The 22,084-nt window shown below is 30.1% G+C and overlaps 1 protein-coding gene across 9 annotated transcripts; it reads left to right on the top strand.

Moving 5' to 3' along the window:
* Positions 1-1,278: 1,278 nt before the first annotated feature.
* On the top strand, positions 1,279-12,693 carry LOC114382812. 9 transcript variants are annotated; one of them, XM_028342439.1, is made up of 6 exons: positions 1,279-2,318; positions 3,607-3,679; positions 4,637-4,754; positions 4,961-5,927; positions 6,390-6,655; positions 6,757-7,188. In XM_028342439.1, the coding sequence occupies exons 1-2, from the start codon at positions 1,408-1,410 to the stop codon at positions 3,617-3,619; spliced, it is 924 nt and encodes a 307-aa protein (XP_028198240.1). In that variant the 5' UTR covers positions 1,279-1,407; the 3' UTR covers positions 3,620-3,679; positions 4,637-4,754; positions 4,961-5,927; positions 6,390-6,655; positions 6,757-7,188. The 9 variants fall into 9 exon arrangements, 8 of the variants coding, with proteins under 8 accessions (XP_028198240.1, XP_028198242.1, XP_028198241.1 ...); XM_028342441.1 differs by having other exon boundaries at positions 4,961-5,062; positions 6,377-6,655; XM_028342440.1 differs by having other exon boundaries at positions 4,961-5,062; positions 6,408-6,655.
* The last annotated feature ends 9,391 nt before the right edge of the window (positions 12,694-22,084 follow it).

A 22,084-nucleotide genomic window follows, 5' to 3' on the forward strand; every position in this document is an offset into this window, starting at 1 on the left:
TTATTTTTGGTTGGTTGGCGATTGTGTGTGTGTGAATAGGTTTTACTTTATTTTCTACAGTTTAGGTAAAACTTTTTTCGTTGGATTATTATTATGATGGAGCAAGTCCTGCTGTAATTTGGCCTTGGACACAGTCACGAGAAGTTGCTAAGAGGTCAACATGCAACACCAGAGAGAACTCGCACATCAATTTGTAGATGGTTGGTTCCGCTCCGTTCCGTAAGGTTTATTTGTTACTAGTCGTTGAATTGCAAAACAACTAATTTACCATCCCCGCTCCCCCCCAAAAAAAATAAAAATTAACAAAAGACAAAACAAACTTGTGTTTTTGGTGGTCGGTATCCATTCCATGGAACTTCTTCCTAATTGTTTTTGTTAGTATGTTTCATGGTAAAACAGGACTACGGCGTAGGTTTTTCATCTTATATAAAACCGAGAACAGGCATTCACATAGTAAAACGTAAAAACCTTACATGTGAAGTTATTCTTTGCGTTGAGGTAGTTGCTACGGCGCTTTCCTTGTTTTTGAACACAAACATTACTTGTACAGGCCTCACAGTTAGGTGCACCATTTATTCTTATAAACAAAAGAGATAAAATAAATACTAAAATGAATGATAAGAGTGGCAGATGAATGTTGTTTTTTCTACTGGTTTGATCGTGCTTTTAAATTCTTTTATTTTAGACCATGTGGTTTTATTCTTTCAAATTTTTGAAGTCAACTAAAACGCGTCACTCCCTTGTTATCGATATGCATCAAACAACAAGATCTATGTCGTGTGCTTAGGTTCATTGACTCCTATTTAGCTTGCAACTGAACCAATCGATGGAGACCAAGGAATAAAACTTAGGAATAAAAAAAGCTATAAGCTTATTTTTTAAATAAGTGAAGAGTTAAAAACTTATTTAATTTTAAACTATTGAAAATTCTATTCAAGATCAACTTTTGTATTTAATATATTTTCTAAAATAATTCATAAATTTCTAAAAGAAATTTACTTCATTTTATGTTTTATATAAATATTTATTGAAAAGTTTGTTATAGTGTTGTTATTTAAACTTACAAAATAATCTATGGATTTTTAAATTCTTTTTACTTTATTTTAATAAATTTTTATACGATTTATTAAAATAAGTTTATTTTAATAAAATTTATAATTAAATTAACGACATAAATTTGTGTGTAATAAGAAATATAAATTAAATCATTTAGCCAAACACAAGCCAATAGTAAATTAGACTACATTAATTTTGAGGGTAAAGTACTTTCAATCATAATAATTTGTCGATTTTTAATTATTTAGTCGCTAAGCAGGAGGAGAGGAGAAAATTAAATTAGGAAGGAAAAGAGGTAGAGATTAGGGTTTGGTATTTTACACATGAGAGGATTGGAGTGAAAGTGAGAAAATGGAGGAATCAGGATCAGGGGGTGTGTGGTGGTGTTGTTCCCCATTGAAGATGATAGTGGAGTCGCTAAGGATTATGAGCTGCAACAAAGTGGTGTTCGCATCCATCATGCTCCTCACCACCCTTCCTCTATCGACCCTGGTAATTTCCCAATCCATCTCCACCCACTCCCTCACCTCCCAAATCCAGCACCTGGAGGCCCTCGCACACTTCACCTCCACACGTTTCGAGGCCCGCCACGTCTGCCAAGAATCCCGCCACGAAGCCCTCTCCCTCCTCCGCATCAAGGCCCTCTTCTCCCTCCCCTCCTACCTCCTCTCCCTCGCCGCCGCCCTATCCTCCGTCCACTCCACCCTCCTCGCTCTCCACGCCACCGCCACCACCACCGCCGCCGCTTCCCTCCGCCACCACTCCGCGCGCCTTCTCGCCACCACCATCTTCGTCTACGCCATCCTCTTCGCCTTCTCCCCCCTCCCGCGCGTCCTCGCCTTCCTCGCCACCTCCGCCACCGCCAGGCTCCTCCTACTCGCCTCCGCCTCCGCCCTCGAGGTCTACCTCATGGCCGTGATGAGCGTCGCCCTCGTCGTCTCCGTCGCCGAAGAGAGGTTCGGCTGGGACGCCATTCGGGTCGGATTCGCTCTGATGGAGGGAGGCCGGATCTGCGGGTGGGTCCTGTCGGGCTTGTTCGTGTTGGGCTCGAGCCTGATCGGGTCGAAGTTGGAACACTTGATGGACGGTCAGGATTCGATCGCGGTTAAGGATAAAGCGAGTCTGATAGTTTCGTACGGATTATTAGTGCTGTGGAGTTATGTTGTTATCACTGTGTTTTACTGTGACTGTAGAAAACGGCATCCAATTAGGGAACACCAAGCAGATGATGATGACCTTCCACAACAACAACTATCTCTAATGTAATCTAATCTAATTCAACCTCATCACCTCTCAACTTCGTTTGCTTCTTTATTCTTCATTCTTTAAGTTTTCATGGAACTCTTTAGGGATTTATTCTTAACTAAATTTTTTGTATATTTTATTTTTTTAAATAAATCTTAAGATAAATATTTTTTTTGAATTAAACTATTGAACATAAATAATTAAATACAAAATCAGTTTATAAGTCGAAATCTAAGTCCAATACTTCGAAATTAACGGACATTCTAACTTCCGTGATATCTTGAAATAGATAAAAATAAAACACTAGAAGCTATACTAAATCAATCTATTATTAAAGGGTCAAGTAGTTAAAATTATATCTGTCCGGTATATCTCCATAAAATATAAAATCAATTCATTTAACTATTGAATTGAATTTTTTTAATAAACTAAATAAGTTTATAAATTTTTACGCAAATTAAAATTAATTGATATCTTATTACACTATGAAATAAAATAAAAAAATTTGAAATATAAACTATCAATAAAAAATTTCTATGATGAAAAAATATTTTTGTAAAATCAAATATTAATAAAAAGTGAAAGTGGATACAAAAATGATGTAGCAGTAGCTTGTAATAGTAAAATTTGATTTTGTAATTCGATAGAAAAATGTAATGTATTAATTAAAGTTGGAAAGTTAGAAAAGAAATGGTGGATAAAGACGTGTAGCAATTCTACCGCCAACCAACGCTCACTTGGTTTCCTTCAACGCTCATCACCGCTCTTCCTCTCCCACTCTCGCAAAGTAACTTCACTTCTTTTCCTCTTTTCATTGTTTATGTTTTCCTCCAAAACAGATTTCATCTTTCTCTCTCTCCCCCTTCGTATAAGTTCTTTCACTCTACCTCAAATTCATTCTTATATCGAATCGAACTTTTCAAATTCTAATTTATGCGTTGACTTTGTGTTTGGGAACGGGAGCTTCTCCTACAACTATCTTACTTGCTTCCAAATTAGGTTATGAGAAAATTTGTTTAACCCAATCAAAACTGTTAGGAATTGCTATGCTTTTTAATGAAATTAAACTCTTATTTTGAGGTTTTAAGAATACTGTCAAGGATTTGGAGGATTGCAACTGCTAACTGTCTTGGAGATTTCATTATCTTAATGAGTAACATAGCATGAGTGCTTTCAGTCTATTTACATATTCTAATTACTTGTTGGATTTTCTCCATGCTTGAAGGAGAATCTGCCCAACAAACCTGTGGGATGAGAACTTTGTTTTGCCATTGCTGTTTAATGAGATTATACTCCTTGTTTTAGGTGGGGATGGTGAAAAGGGCAGGATGCAAGCATAGTTGCCAATAGAACCCGAGGTCAAGCATTTCAAGTCTTGGTAAATCCTAATTATGCATCAAGTGAAGATTTCCTTGTTCCAAGTGTGTTGTTCGTTATCGGTTTAAAATAACTTATAAAACTATTCAGATGGGATGCTTCTTTTTTATTTTGAATTTATGATGGGAACTTTCAAGTTATAGGAACGATCTCCTCTAATGGTCATCAGTTTGTGTTGCTTTCATGCATTTCGTACATATACTATCTTCTATGGTTCTATCTTATGGTCTACACATGTAGTGACATAAAAATACAAACAGAGGTAGTAAATTGAAAATTCAACCACGATAGCAGGGTATGGAAAAGGTAGAAAGTCTTATCACTGTGAGGAATGTCATCCTTGTGAAATCCGTGGGAGTTATAGCTATAAAAAGAATTGAGAAAGAGTAAATATAGTGAAGCAAAACCTACATTGCATATGCAAAATAGTCTACATTAGCTGAACCCAGTATAGTGAATGAATTATGACTTCTTAGTATACCTGAATCCTGATTACCTGATGTATGCTAAAGATAATTACTTCGTGTAGAGAAATTGAAATTAAAACCTTATTCTCATGTTGAAAACATTCCTAAATCTTAATATGGTAATTACTTCTTGTGAGTTGTGACAATATCTGATGTCTCAATGTTGTTTTATAAAAACGATAATCATTACCAGTTGCATGTATATAATTGAAATCTGGCTTCATTGCTGCCTTCTGGCTTTCTATGAGAAATAAGGGATGGTATCTTATTGTGACATAATATTTGATGAATTTCAATACTCTCTTGCTAAAACATTGTTTCTTTTGAATATTTAGCTTATGTTAATAAATCACGTTTTTCATTTTTTTTCCTGGGTGACATTTCTTTTTTGCTCCTAGAGTCTAAAATTATACCTTCTCTATTTGACATTTCAGTTTTTATCCATTTAATGAGGTCTACAACTTTTATAATTTATGTTAAAAATTATACAGGTAGCTTCTTCAGGAAAGGAAGGTTCAAAAGATGATGTGGTCATGGTTTGATCCTGTGGAAGCCAAGCGATTGGCTGCCAAACAAATGGAAAGAATTAAAGCAAAAGAGAAATTCAAGGTGAAAGCAGTCTTATGTTTGAATTTGAATCACATATTTGGGGTTATTGTCTTTTATTATAGAATTATACAAGAAGTTTGAAAGTTATTTTTCTTCCCTGAATCCCTGTAATTGTCAGTCAAGACAGAAGAAAACTGAGCATACTCTAATGAAATCTTGTTCCTCAATTCACTAAAAATTCGGCCAACTTAATGTTGTGACTACAGAGAAGACGTCAAATTGAGGCAATTAACGGAGCATGGGCAATGATTGGTCTCACGGCTGGCCTAGTTACTGAAGGCCAAACTGGAAAAAGTATTCTGACTCAGGTGAAATTGGAAATGCTTCTATTTACATGTGCTTGTGTCATACAGATGAAACTACATGAGCTCAAATAAACAAATGCTCATACATGAGGGCATTCTAAAATACGTACACCTAATGGAAAGTATAAGGCTCTTCTAAACTTGAGTTTGTCTCTAATATGAGCAAGTAAGGGTATATCCGTACCCGATTCAGTTTAAGTGCATCATGATTTTATTTAGCCTACAAAAATTCAAGGGTGGATGCACCTTTACTTCCCAAAAGACAAAACTTGGATAAAAATCCCACATCTTCATCATTAATTTCTCAAATCAAACAATAACATGTGGACATTTTTTGCAACATTAAATAGCTTCCATTTAACAAATTGTTTAAGAATTTTAGAAAAATGCCCATGTGTCAATGTTTCATTTGTTTTTTTTTGGAAGGCAAAGATATAATATATTATAGAATAACGAGTACCAGAGGTACTACAAAATACAGAAAAGGGGTCCTGACAATTCTGGAGATACAACACCCTGCACAAATGAAAACCCTACTAACATAAACTTTAACTAAAAGCTATAGACATATTCGAAGACCAGCTATAATAAGGAATCTGGAAGTTCCTTTCCCAACCCCTCAACCAGGTCCATAAAAGGAACAGAGTGCTATCTGTCAGCCTATTGATATCAAAAGTTTGATTCTGAAAAATGATATCATTTCTGAGCCTCCAAATTGAAACTGTAGCTGCTATCCACCACATTGTCCTTCTTGTGTTAGAAACCTTTGAAGTTGCTGAGGAGTAGTGCTGGAGAAAATTATCCAAAGGCCTACAGTGAAACACCTTGTGAACTTGAGGCCAAGGATATAAGAAGCTGGATTGAAGTTGTATCCTTTTTCAGATGGAAGATATTTGATATATGGATTTAATTACATTCATTTGGCTGAACAATTCCTGTTTGCTATTTTGATGTGTAAAATTTCTTTTTTTCCCGAGCTGCAAGACTACTTGGGTGCAATTGTTAGTTTTTTTGTGCGATAGAATTCTTCCAAAAGGTCCATGGATGGATATTAAGGGCTCCAGATTCTTTCTCACATTCTTTGTACTTGTATATTTGTTAAAAGTATACCAACGAGGTTTTTATTCACATACCAAGCCATACAATTTTCACTTCTCAATTTTCGTCGTTACCTGGTGATGCTACATATGTAACATAAATAATTGAGCTGCAAGCCAATTTATGTTGTATGATGCGGATGTTTGTGTACTGATTGTTTTTCCCTGGTCTGCTAGCATTTATTGTTAAATTCGTGACACACTTCCTTTCCTTACTCAGGAGACTAATTTAGTTCATAAATGTTTGCTAGTCTTGGTGATATCACGGACACAACTCCCTTGTATGGTGTCAAAACAAAATAAAATAAAGTCAACTGCTTCCAGTTCTAGTTATGTCAGATGGTGACCCCATAACTACCAGAACTCCATGAGTGCCTTTTGGTTTATATGAGAAACTGACTATCATCAAGATATTAGGATCAACCCTTATTCTTCCTGCTGCACAAAAAGGCTATAGAATGGTGCGTGTGATGTTTTGAATTCTCAATTTTGAAACAAGGTATTGCAAAGGATATTTTCTTTTATGCCATATGATTGTCTATCTATATGTAAGATTTTCTATTGAGCTAGGATATGATTTACCATAATATGCTATTGCAGCACTGCAGAGTTTTTCTCTTCAACTTTTACGATGAAAGACAATATGCTATTCTTTGAGCAAGCGTGAACGAGGATTTTTCAATGAATTGCCAGTTATACATCGGGGCATAAACATACTATACTGTTTTCAGAAAGACTTTAGAATATTAGTTCAATGGCTTTTAGATTTGAAAATCTTTGGATGCGCAAAAAGTATACACGTTAGCTCCCATTGAAGTGATGCATTAAAAAGGGGGAGAGGGAAATATTTATGATCCAGTTTTGTGAGGTTTGTAGGAGAAAAATTCTGTGCAGAAGCAACTGAATTTAGTAGTCTATTTTGCGGTGTTCATTGTACAAAGGGTGTATATTAGGGCCCAAATATTTGGAAATTGACGGATTCACATTAGTGGGTGTGAGGGCAGCTGTCCCACAAATTTATTAAAAAAAAAAGCCTATCCCAAAAATTTATTTTATCTTTACCTTTTTTATAATATAATATACATATATAATTAGAATTTTTTTTCTTATAATTTAAAGTATAGCTAAAAAAGTCAATTCATAACGAGTATGGTCTCCAAAAATCTATTACCTCTATTATGTAAAACTTGATTAAGTTAAAAAAATTCTATTTCGATATATTTTCTTGAGATGAGTAGAAGAATTCCTTCAAAAGCGATTAAAATATGGTCAAAAATTCAAGAAAGTTAATTGTATAATCGAAGAGAGTTATTTCGATTGGAATTGATAATTTCGATGATTTCATTCAAACACACCAGATTGAAAGCTTTGAGGAGCAATGTATTTGTCGACCATGAAGTACCAATTGACACAGTTGCGGAGGAATTATATGAAAACAATTACTAGTATTAAAAGATTATAAATAAAACTATTAACTATCAATTTTGAGGAGGTTGAAACATTATTACTTAATTCCTCAAATACCACTAATGCCTACAATTAGCTAAAAGATTTATTTCTCAACCATTTCCAGCTACCTTTCCCTTATATCTATATGAATACTAGAACTTTCTTGTATATCACTTTCAATTTGTCGTTTTTTTTTTAATCTTCATCTCTAAATTGAACTTCAAAACTCTAAATCTGACCACTGCATATCATGTATAATGCGTAAACTAAAAATACTAATATGCGTGCGCGTGCGTGGATCTGTCACTTAACAAGATGGTATTTCAAAACTCTAAATCTGAACCACTACATATAAGCATTAACATTAAATTTAAACTGGAGCCCCCAAAAACCGACATTCAAAAGACACAGGTAAATCTATCCGAAAGAACTGATAAATTTTGCTGCAGTAACACTTGTGTTGTGTGTGAGAGTTTTTTTAGGTATTAACTGGTTTAAGACTATCTTGAGTTCTTGTATTGTATCTCTCAGCGAGTCACAGACTCAAATTATTTTTATTCACAATCACTATTCAGTAATGATTAGTGGAAGGTAAATGTGAGTTTTATATTTCATCATAGAAATTGTAAGATTGTACTCTGACCAATCAATTCATTCCAACTCGCAAAAGTTGACATCAGTTCACTTATGCTGTCTTCAAAATTTAAAGCTGTCTTCAAAATAAATTTCTGAATTAATTACATTTTTTTTTCTTTTGTTAAAATATCATTTAATGAAACTATTTCCTCGGTCTCAAAGTAAGAACTAAGAAGTGTCGCATTTTTTTTTCAAAAATAAATGTTGTATTTAATTTTTTTAATGTACCATTAATTGCTCTTTTTCATCCATATCCTTAATAAATGTCTCTTTAGTTTTTAAATCTAATATTAATATTATTTTTTATTTATTTAATAAGATTAATTTTATAAAATTATTATTCTCTTTCATCTATTTAATAGTTTTTTTATTTATGTAAAAAAACCTAGAATGAAATTTATTTTGGGAAGGAGGAGGGAGTAGCTTGTATGTCCAACGACACTTGTAAAAGCATAAGAAACTAACGAAAGATCATGCTGAATAACACAATTTTTTAAGTACACAACATACAAAAATGACAATTAGACACACACGATTCTAAGCTAATAAGCTAAACTCTTGCCGCTGGTTTTCTGAATTAATTACTGAATAACACAATTTTGTAAGTGTTTCTATTGGATATTGGATTTAACCCTTTAAAAAACCAAAATTATGCTTTGAGTTAAAATGAAATTATCCGAAACTATATAATATAGCGCGGTAGTACAGTTATGCTTTTTTTTTTTTCAACACGCAATGGGCCTAGAGCTATCCAAATTTCAATACTTCAAACACAAAGAAGCCCATCCAGTTTGCTGTTGGTACTTTAATACACGGTTTTAGACGTTGGACTACTGACTACTAGGCTATTAGCATGTCAATCATTGTTAAAAAAAAATAATTCTAAATAATATAAAAAGAGTTTTTGGTGAAATTTATTCATAATTGAATATTATACTAGTAATGCATAACAACTTTATTGCAAAAAGTTATACCAAACAATGCTGCTTTTGAAAGAAGAAGAAATCACGAAGAATTCAAGATTTTGTTCCTTCTTGTTTGTTTTGTTCCAAACCTCGAAAGATTTCCTCCACTAAGATCAATTATTTAGTTTTAAATTTTAAACATTTGGGTCCCTTTCAGACAAAAATCCGCGTCTTAGATAATAATGCAATGTCATCATAATAATCTGACACCGTATGTTTATTAAGTTTGTTCTCGGAACCGGAAATAACGAGGAAAATGTCCACCAATCCCATAGAAAGTTGCTACACTTGCTAGTTTTGCTCTAGAAAGATAGTCAAAGTAGTCAACGCATTTTTAAGTTCTCAAAGCATAATATTAAGCAATGTTCTATTAGATTGTGTTTAGCAAACTACCCAGAATCATATATATCATTGTGAAGCATTTTCATCATTATATTTTAATTAAAACATTAATTTGTCATTTAGCGGATGAAAATACTCTTTGGAAAAATAAAGGACTGTGATGGGTTTTAAGTTATTGACTTGTACTAAAAGTGTAGCAGATATATCCCAAAACATAACAACTAGTAGTGAATTAAGTTTTAATTTTTTTATTTTTTTTGTATTTTCATGGAAATAGAACAACACGAGCCCACCAACTAGCTTTAACATGACGAGACACGTGAAGTAGAATTGTAGAATGAATATAAATTGAAAGCCCACTATGGGTCCTTTTCGAATTGGCCATGAATATAGTGTTTTGTATCTTATTTGGATTTGGACAAGCAACCCCAATTGAGCGTTGCATACAAATGGTATAAAAATTGAACTCTTTCTAGGTTTACAATATGACACCAATCGCCTTTCCTATGGATTTTAGCTGCACGACAGTGGTACCTTGCATTCCCTTAATACTAATCGGTTCTTAATTCAGAAAAACTTTTTTTTATTTGTACATTAGTATTTTTCCTATTTTAATATTTTTATTAAAGAAAATTAAGATAAAGGAATGAATATAAAATTGCATTTCTTGATTTAGTGGTCTGATAATAATACAAAGAAAATGATATTTGAATAACATTATTAAATGTCAAATTGAGCCTTGAAACAACTCTTAGATTGCAGACCTATCTTCATTTTCCTTCCATCTCGCCAATATTGTGTAGCATTTGACATTGTACGTGTACTGTATGTCAATTTCAGTGTTCCAAAAACAGGGAAATTAACTTATTAGCTCATCACTGATTACTCTAGTCTAGTCCCTGGTCCAATATAAGGCCTAAGAGGACCATTGGTATTCTTTTTTTTCAGTAGAACAAATGCCAATAGTTTACAAGTATTGGTTATTCTAATTTAAAATTTTGTATTTAAATTTCATTAAATTTTTTTAAAAATGGAAAATATACATATATGGTGTCACTCAACACTTGATTATACTTTTCTAAAGTTCACGATCATGACACAAATTAGCATGGATCCTATTTTTTTAGAAGAGAAAAGACTATACACATTGTGTAATCTTAAGTTCATAATGATGGGAATAAGCGAGAATTTTCTCAGGCTAGATACGTGAAGAATATAGTTGAAAAATGACAAACATTAAGTAAAACCAATAAGGTGGAAAAGTGGTACAAAAGAAGCAGCTTCCTAGGAAAGAGGCATTGCTAAATTAAAACCAATAAGGTGGAAAAGTGGTTGCAAGCAAATGACTCGGTCCTCAACCTTATGAAACCAAAACATGTTTTTTTTTAAAAAATTATTTTTCACAAATGCTAACTAGTGTCTTTGTAATATTGGTTGGTTAAGAATTAAAAGAATAAAGAAAAATTATTATGATACATAAAATTATGTTTGTCATAACTTTTTTTACGTTCACCTATAATATTCATCATAAATATTTTTTTTTTAAATTTTCCTAAAATTATTTGTTAGTAATTCTTTTTAGTTTTTTCAAACTTCATCTTGTGCACAACTAACAACCCTTAAACGTGGTTAATTGCATCTCCAACGAAATTTTTAGAGTATTTCTTTCATCTCTAATTATAAGATTTTTTTTAGAAATTTGTTTGTTTATTTTTATAAGACTTTTTCTAATTTCTAGATACTTTAATTATTTTATTCTCTACATACTTTTATTTGATAATTTTCTCTTCAAATATTAATAAAAAATAATTAAGTGTATAAAGAGATATGAAAAAGATAATTTTGGTATAATAATACAAATAATTGATATATTTAATGTGATTGATTAAATTAATTATTTAAAAAAACATAAATTTTAATGTGATTAATTAAATTAATTATTTAAAGAAATGATTTCTGGTACAAAATATCCAACTGCTAACATTTATTTTCCTCAAATTTGTGAGATCAAAATGGCTTTATCTAAATGGGTCAATTCCCCTAATGAAGTGATTAAAAAAAATGGCAAAAAAAATGTTACAAAAATTTGATTCTTATTGGAGTGTTATTCATGTGATCATGGGAGTTGCTACTTTTTAGATCCAAGATACAAAATGGAGTTGCTTGAGTTTTACTTTGAATCAATTTATCCCATTGATTTTTTTCACAAGTTAATAGGATCCGAAACTTGTGTTATGATTTGGTTTCGAAATATCAAGCCAAAAAGCATCAAGATTCTATTAGTTCTTTTGAATCACCAGATGTGGTTAGTGATGAAAAGAGTAAATTGTGTGATTATGATAGATACATTCAAAGAAAGAAAAAGGCAAGAACCTCAACTATGAAAGCGGAGTTAGATCATTACTTAGAGGAGGAAGTTTTACCAATAAGTTCAGATTTTGATATCTTAATGTGATGGAAATTGAATGAGTGAAAGTATCCAGCACTACAAGCAATTGCAAGGGATGTATTAGTTATTTTGATCTTCACTATAGCTTCTGAATTGACATTTAGTATTGGAGGTCAGATATTAACTCCTCATCGTAGCCGACTTTATTATACTACTTTAGAAGTTTTGATGTGTTCTAAAAGTTGGTTATGGAATCCAGAGAATGCAGGTAAAATTTTGAATGCTTATGTGATACTTTATGAATTACTTATATTTTTAAAACTTATAACTTGTTATTTATTATTTTATAATTATTATTTATAGGTTATAGATCAATTGAAGAATCAACTTTTACTGATGAGATTGAATCCGATGATGAAGGTATATTCACTTTTAGTTGTTCTAATTTTATTTTAATATCTTTATACATATCTAATTTTTCAAATTTTTTAAAATATAAGTGGATCTTTGGTCAGTAGCATTACTCAATGTTTTCAAGATTAGTAGACACTATTGTTGATCGGTAAAGTAATAACTATACTTATTTACTAATGTGATGTATGATTTTAATATTTGAAACATCTAAAATATGATGTTTGATTTTATAAATACCAGGTTGAGCATTGAAGAAGAAATGTTGATGACATCTTTGATGAAGTTGGTGGTTATTTTGATGATGGACATTGTTTTCATTTTCTAGTTATTTCTAATTTGGTGTAATTTGAACTAATGAACATTTGAATTGTGTTGTTTCATATTTGACGTATTTTATTTACCTTAAAAAATTATGGAATCACTCTAGACAAATGTGTTAGTCTTTATTGTATTTATTACTAGTTAATTTTATTTTAGAATTTTTACAATATTCATTTCTTAACGAATTTTGTAGACACATACGCTATAATAAATTTAATGATGTATAAGTAGTTGAAAATAAATGTTTAACAATCAATTTATTTTTTTTAAAATTAAATTTTTAATATTTTTTTAAAAAATTTAATTAGAATTGAGTACGGATCGGGGTTGGGGATACCCGACGGGTACGGAAATGAAATAAAAATTTTAAACTCATCGGGTATCAAATACGGGTATGGGAACATGTTGAAAAGTCGGGATCAGAGATTGAAAAGATAATAACCGTCCCCGTCCCGCCCCATTGACATGTCTAGACAAGTAATACAAGTTCTTTCTTTCTCCCTCTCTTGGAGGCTACCTAGACCACGAATCCTAGGCCCCTTGGTTATGATATTAGTAACAGTATCTCTCTCTAAAGTATGAATCTTTAGGGAACAAATAAAGTTTGGTGTTAGGGAGGTGAAGCCAGCTTGCTAAGTGACATTATTATCATAGTTCCATGTAACATTTTGATTTTTCTTTTTTAATTTGTACTCTTACTGTTTAGATCAATTTCTAAGCTTATACAGACTTAAGTTGCTATGAAAAATGTTTCGCAATTAATTGAATCTTCTTTTTTTACTAAACACTATTGAATCTTATTGATGACCGTAATGGTGTAAAGACATCCTTTAATTCTAATGAGTTTCTAAGATCCAATTTAACTTAATTTTTATTAGTTAAAATAATACGTTGATCCTAGATAGACCTGGAACATCCAAACTCTTAACTCGCATTTCATATCACATGTATTGCTAATTTAACATCCGTATATGTACTTATGTAGGTTATAACAACCATCATCTCATTATCTGTCCTTACTAGAATTTCTCTTTTTCTGCTAAATACTAGAATTTCTCTTACAGTAAGGTATATTTGTCCATATTCTGTTACACTATTAAAACCATATCCAACTTGAGGGCTGGAGTATTTACAAAAGTCACCACTCCATTTTCTATGATTAGCTACTACTTGCAATAACAATTTACGAGAGAAACAATCCTTATATTAAACCTGAGCTTGTCATTTACGTCACCTTAAATTATAATCGTATTCAGACAACATAAGCCAATTAGCAACCACCCAAAGCAATGTTTAATTGCTAGGAGAGTTACATGGAAATTAGCACAAAAAGTGAGAATGGAATTAAGGGATAAGAAGAAACTTAGACACAGTGCTCCTCTTCTTGTTTGAACCAATCTCGAATATGCTTTCCTTGCGTTTAAGTTCTAATTGGTTCGAACTTTCTTCGCACAACGCTATGATGTATTTCATCTTTTTCTTTTTCTCTTTCCTTTCCTTTTTATCTCATCTTTTAGCATATTGTTAAAGCATTATATAATTTTTAAAAACAACGTAACCAACCAACCTAAAATTCAAGTCCTACCCATTCCAATTTGCCGAGGCTGAAAACTTCTACTTCTAGGTTGGCCTGTTAAAGGAACAATTTTCACCTAAAACCAAATACGTACTCAAACCCAAATAGTATATGATCCACTTATATCATATTTTACTGCAAAAATTTCCTCTTTTCTGGAAGGGACAAGGCAATAAACTTATCATAGATTAGGTTGTTGGAGTTGTAGGAAAGCATAATGTTTAGAAGAAAATACTTAATTGACCACTACGGATATGAACAAGGAAAAACAGAAGACATACAAATTCCTACCATTCTTCCACTAGTGGAATGCACTTTGTAAAATGGTTGTGATATATTTTATTTTTTTATTTGTGTTCGGCATGCAAGGACAGTACGAAGAAAAGTTAATTAGAATATGTTATAGAATACTATTAGTTATCCATGCGCCGTATATTTCAATAGGTTAAAATATCTTTTTATATTCTTATAAATATCAAAATATTTAAAATATGTTCCTCCAGAGTTTTGAATATATATATATATTTTTTTTTACAAAATATAAATATGTGATATTTTAACTCAGAGTTGAATTCAAGAGATCTAATCCTAGGTGTCAATGTTAGTGGATCAACATGTCAAGTTCTAATTAACATGCGATAATGACCTGACATTAATATATAAAATCGGATCTTTTGAGTCTAATTCTGAATTAAAATATCACACATTTATGTTTTACGATAATAAAATATATATTCAAAATTTTATAAAAACAAATTTCAAATATTTCAATATTTATAATAATAAAAAAAACATATTTTAACCTTTCAAATATAAAGCGGAGCAGATCATATGTTGCACTTCATCACTCTGCTTATTTTAATTCTTTGTTCAACTTAACGATAACTACAAATGATGAAGTTTGTCAATTTGTGTCTGGGGCTTTTGAAATTGTTTCCTCTGGATAAGGCTTGTGTAGCGTGGAAACAAGATTTTGAACATATATCAAAGTCTTTGTCAGAGTTGGCTTATCTCCCAAATTCCAAGCGCATGATATTTCTTTTTCTTTTTCAATGGCCAAAATCGAGCCTGTCCAAGGGGAACACGAAGGCCTAAAAGACAAAGAGGACTAAATATATATTACGTCCAAAAGCCCATAGATTAGTTAGTAATAATATTCTTTGGCATAAAACCATAAGAAAAGAGGGGAAAGAGCTGGATAGAAGGCCTTATACTTTGAATATTCCAGTCTTCCTAATATTCAAAAAGTTAATTTGTCTCAATTATCTATGCATTCAATTAATTAAACCCGGAATTTGTTAGTACTAGATCGTGAACTTTTCTGCATAAATTGGAAAGAGACCTTCATTGGCTGGCCTACTCTAAGAAACCAATGTGGCGGAATTTTTTATTTGGCCATATTGAAAAAGTTGGCTGGCTATCATATTTAAAATTAGTTTGTTTTGTAGGCTACATGAAAAAATGTGATTTGAAAAATAGGTTTTTATCACCATGTTCTTATTTTGGTTATTTATGTTATGTTTATCGGGTATATAATTAACTGATATTATTAGTAAGGCATAGTTATTACAAACATACTAAAAATGGTTAGGCCCAAAATTTGGTTTGGTTTTTAAAATTTGACTATCTCTTCTACTTTCAACTTTTACCAGCCCCCTAAACGTGAACGATTTTAACCAACATTATTTCAACGTATCACATAATTTCCTGCACACGCAAACAAACATGTATGAGTATGACCTAGCAGTAGACTTGGGGCTGCTGGTGGAGAAATTAATCCCAACTAATAATTCAATAAAAACAAAAAGCGCACTTACAGCGTGCCAATTGTCAAAAATTAAAGTAAAAAAATTATATATATCATTTCTCAGCTTAGCTGGTCCACCTAATAATATTTCATACACGTATCAACTTACCAATTAGTTTCATAAATAACTAGTTTAGAGTGCATAATCAGATATTATCAGCAAATGGCAATGTGATAAACTTAACATTAATTATTTATCACATTAGCAGCCTCCAACAACCTATGTTAGGTTGGATTAATTTAATGAGTCAATCAAGCCGGGGGTTCTATACAGAACCCTTCGTTCAATTAATAACTTCAATAGCATTGATATTGCAACTGAATTAGCTGTGACCCGTATACTTTTTTTTATATATATAATCAAAATCTCTTTTCTGTCATGAAATTTTAACCGAATAATGAGCTCGTATATTTTGTTCACGAATATTAAGGATGTAGTATTTCTTAGGGCTTCGTTGTTCAAATGTTAGAATCATCTTATTAAAAAAGTCAAAAGCCATATTAAAAGTAAAATTAAGACTTGAAGGATAACCTTTAGATTTCTTGACAATCCACTGCATTTTTATATAGAACATGCTAATGTTGTATCGTAAAACAAAAAATAAAAGAAAATATTGTGTACTAATATTTTAACCTGGCCACTATACATAATAAATATTTATTTTATACTATTAAAATTAGTAATAAATAAATATTTTTGAACATATAAATTATATTTTAGATTATGAAAAAATATTTATATTGTGATATAAAGCTATTTTTAACTATTGATAAATTCCTTTAAAAAATATTAAAACTTAATTTTTTAAAATATTAAAAGAATAGATTGAAACATATAAAAGATTATCAAGAATAGTCCTTAAAAAATATTTTATTGAAGAAAAACTCTTTAAATAACTTTATTCGATATAGTTATCCTAATTTATATAGAGATGGATCATTATTGCCAAATCATTTTTTTATTTTATTAATTGACAACGTAGTTTTATAAAAACACATTAAATTAACGGATAACTTAATGTTTTTAGAATTTATATATTATTATGAGGAAATATGTTATGCATGAAAGCGTAATGTAGTTTTATAAGGTTGTCGAATCATATATCTTCGTATGATGACTTTATTAACTTTTAATATAATAATCTTAAAAGATATATTAATATTGATTTTTGATTGATTAAGAGTGAGAATTTTTTACATTGATAATATATAATTATTAAATTCTATTATCAAGCAACACTTGGTTGGTCTAAGTGAAAATAGACTTGAATATATTAAATAAAGTTTCAATTTGAGTTTTGTAGATGAATTTTAGAATCTAGACTTAGGCTTAATTCATTCTTACAAAATTAAATTATAAGATGATGATTACTCACATTTATATATTCTATTTTGATCTTATGATCTCTAGTCAATATGAGATTTGAATTTTTTCTAGTACCTCTTTTAATATTTAAAACTTTGGAATTTGGTCCGTAAATAATATAGTAGATAATCCTTTATAATGAATCCAAAATAAATTCTAGTATCGTCTTAGAATTGTAAGTTGAAACCTAACTCAATTTTATAAAACTGGTTTATAAAATAAAAATTGGTTTCACTTATATACTCTATCTCTATCTTATCTTTAATTAAGGTGAGATTCATTTTTTTTCTAATAATAAAGAACAAAAAAAGTCCCTAATAAAAAAGGCATTATTAAAAATGACAAAGAGTTATTTAAAAAAAATTATCCAACGACCATTAGTGAATACTCTATACTTATAATAAGATTATTTTTTTCCTTCTTCTTTTAAAATAAATCTTATGCATTATGAATTTTTATGATTTTTATAAATCATATTAGTTTACTTAGAACATCTTTTATGAAAGTTTTTTAAGTTATTTTTTTAGTTCCCATAATGTTATGTTAGTCGTGAAAAATTCATATATAATTTTATTTTAATAATAAAAAATTCACATTTTTATATTTTTTAAATTATTAAATAATTAAACACAATGACATTGAAGAAAAAATAGTTAGGTTAATATTATTTTTTATTAGTAAAAAATTGTTTTTTTAAAAGATACAGATCTTATTTTAAGAAACTCTGTCATATAGATTTATTCTAATAAAAAAATACAAAAAATAATTTTTTTATTTAAAAAAATAATTTTTTTATTTAAAATAATCCTCCGAAAAAATCTTATTGAAGATGCTTTTACGAAATGGTAGCTAGGTTGCTTCAATTAATTTCTCTTTCTCGGCATAGTACAGATTTCGATAAATATATTGCAGAAAAAAAATCCTATTCTTATAGTAGTAATAAATATGAGTACATATATTTATAATTAATAACATTCAAGAAGAGGAAGTTCATAATGTCATTAATTATAATAAATTAATTTTTACACCATAACTTCAAAGAGCCAATACTTTATGAACAAGTTATAATACATAACTAAATGGTATATTTAAACTCACATAGTAGATAAGTAGCTAACATCATCTTCTAAATGCGGCTTGTAACATTCATTTTTGTCTTAATGATTTAATGTGCTAATACATGCTTTAATGAGAATGATTCTATAATTTATTTATGTATTAAGTTAGAGTTTAATTATTTTAATAATTAAATTATATTTTAAATACTTTTTAATTTCATGTATTAATAAAGGACTAAATGTCCGAAGAAAAATCAGAACTCATGAAAAATCATAATCCAAAAATGCTTATCAATAAAGAGCATAACACAAATATAAGAATATATATATATAATTAAATTCCTGCATTTTTGTAGTGGCATAATTCGTGAAAATAATAACACATTAATAGTAGTATACTTCAGGAACTCAAGATTGTGTTCAGTACGTTCTTGAAGCTAGACTTTGGACAATATTTCACTAGCTCATCCTGATTCGTAATTGTGATTCCAAGTAGGTTATGGTCAAATTTGACTCCTTGATGATTATGAAGTTGATGTTTGATAGATTCATTTAATCTCGATAGTATATACTTTTCAGCGGTTCAATAATAATTATCTTAAAACTTGCCCCCTAATAAAAAGAGAATGAGCCTTCCAAGAGCTATGTCATTGGTCAACCTAATCAAGAATGTAGTTACAATAATTTGTGCTAACCTTTTTATGGTGAAGAGGAAACCCCAAATATCTTACAATGTCTTTAGTTATTTGAAATCTCAATGCTTCATTAGTTTGTTTTTGTTGAAAATTGATGTTAACCTTAAATCAATAAATTTTAGTAGTGTCTTTGTAAATTTGAGATTTTAACCTAAACTTATGCACAAAAGGTTTAGATAATTTTGGATAATCTTTGTCACTGGCATGTTAGCTTTGACCAATAGAATAAGGTCATAGAACAAATTCTTACGCCAATAGCTAAAAATCCTGGTTGATTGGCTTTCCCTTTACCCAATTTTTGCATGAGATGTTTCCCTAGCATCAATAGTCCATACAACAGTTCTTACGCCATTAGAATTTTGTTTTATTGTTTTTCAAAATTAAATTTGTTACCATCCAAGTTCTTAGATTACGATTATGGTTGACATCACCAACTATATGAACGGTTTGTACGTCTAGACCTTCACTGGACTTCCAACTTATTGTTACTGACGTTAATTGAACTCTGCTCATTTAACCTATAAAGCAAATGAAAATATGATCCAAAATCAATTTTATTTAAATATGTACTAAAGCAAATGAAAATATGATCCAAAAATATATTTTTTTACTATAAATAATTAAATCTTGTATAGTCTAATTAAATTCATAAAAAGACTATATTGCAAGACTAAATTTATACGCGTGGAACAGTGTGAAGCACGAGAATCTATACCTAACAAAAAGATATTTGAAAAATCAAATAATAATAAACATTTTAAAAAGTGAAAATAATAAGATATAATAATGACGTGAATATGTGAACATGAAAAAAAGTAAAGGAGGCAGAGAAATTGGTGGGTCCCAAGTTCCCAGCCATACAAAACAAGATGCCGGCCACGTGAATGGCTATCTATTATATTTTATATTTTATAATAATAATAATAACTTTGTAGATAAAGTGGGGTCCGCAGATCCATGTAACATGTGATGGACCCCAACAGCATGGGTCCCACTCTATCCATATTTTCTTCAAAGTTCTATCTCTATCTTCTTAATTCTCATGAGTCACATGCGCAGGCGCAGGTACCGATATTTGTTGGAAAAAGCCTTTGAGGATGACTGACATATTCGCCGAGGAAATTATCAACAGTAACGCCCCTGTTATGACACGTGTCACCAGTGGCGGATGTCACCACCAGATTTTTTTTATTAATTAATATATATAAAAAAGTCATCCCATAAAATTTTATATATTACTCTCATCCAATTTTTTAACCCAAAATTCAAATAAACAAAAAACATTTAATACAAAAATTACATCCTCAAATCCAAATTATTTAACTCAATTCTTATTATTATCACAATAACAAAAAAACACACTACACACTATATAGAACACAATATTTTATACGCTAAATTAATAATTTATTATACATATTTAATTACAATATAAATAATTTATCGTTTCCTAAATTACTTTGTCATTCACGCTTTCTTATTTATTTTTTTATAAATCTAATTAGATTTAATTCCTAAACCTATTCAGTTATTCACACTTATAGAATTATTATGATGGTTTCACTTATAAACATGTGTGTTGTGTGCATTAGTAGTATTGTGATCTTTTGCGGAGTTGTGGTTTAAAAAAAACAGTTTTATACTTTTTAATTTTTGATATGAATTATTAATGAGACTTAACATACTGTATGATTTTTATTTGTAAGCAATAGGAATATTAGCTTTATGTTGTTCTTTTTTTCCCCACCTTAATTAGCTTTATTTTTTTTGTAGTATGTTAAAAATAAATAAAAAGGAATTCCACAACATCATTTGAGTCATATGCGAAAAAAATTCTTAGAAATTGATTTATAAAATTTTATCGTTGATCCGAAAGAGAGAAAACAAATATTATATTATGTCTTAATGATAAAGATAACATTCGAAGAATTTATTTACAAAATGGACCTTGTCAACCAAAAAACATGATTTTCCAAAATAAAAATTTGAGATTCTATTGGAAATCAAAAGATTGAATTATTAGTTTTCAAAATTTGAAATATACTATATCAAAAGATGCTCTATTTTATTTGTATTGTTATACGGTGAGACTTGAGATTAGAAATCAAAAGATTGATTTTCGAAATTTAACTTATTTTATTTCTGAAATTTTATTTTTTTATCATAATATTATATATTTTATAATATATTGTGATATTTTATTTTTATAAAAATATTTAAAATTATATTTTGTTCCCACTGAAAAAATTTATAAATCCCCAATGCATGTCACACCCCTTTTTCACCACGTGAGTCATTTTTTAACCTATGCGGGTCGTGTTCATTAGTGAGGAGTGACTCTGTTCACTTCACCGTCTTTGGATAAGTTTTTCCACATGCCCCAAGTCAACTGATACAAAATAACAAAGTAGTTGCCTTTGTGGTAACAAAATAACAAAGTGGATGCAAATGTTAATTTATTAGTAAACATTTACAGCACAGGTACATATCTAAGGTACTACTATCTTTGTACAATATCATTTGTTCTTTGGTAGAATTGAAGAAAGAGTTGCCTTATTCTCGTTATAATTTTTTCCTGTATTATTTATTTGGAATTATATCCGTCTAGGTTAAAAATAATCTCACGACGTTGACGCTTTTGATTGGATCAGAGGAAAGGATGTGGGAAAAATAAAATAAAATAAATAAATTAAAAATAATGTTTTAAAAAAATGTATTTCTTTTGTTAATCAAGTAAGAATTCTTTAGATTCATTTTTTTTTCTTCCCATTTAAACATACGGTGAGTGTTTTATATTGGATGACTTTTTCATAAAATTCACCATGGATTACAGGTTATACTTACAGTCTTACTGGGATGGATTACATTTCAAAACTGTCAAATTACTCTAAAAATCATTTTAAACTTTTT

Source organism: Glycine soja, chromosome 13 (genome assembly GCF_004193775.1).
Source record: "Glycine soja cultivar W05 chromosome 13, ASM419377v2, whole genome shotgun sequence".
In the NCBI taxonomy this organism is placed as follows: Eukaryota; Viridiplantae; Streptophyta; class Magnoliopsida; order Fabales; family Fabaceae; genus Glycine; species Glycine soja.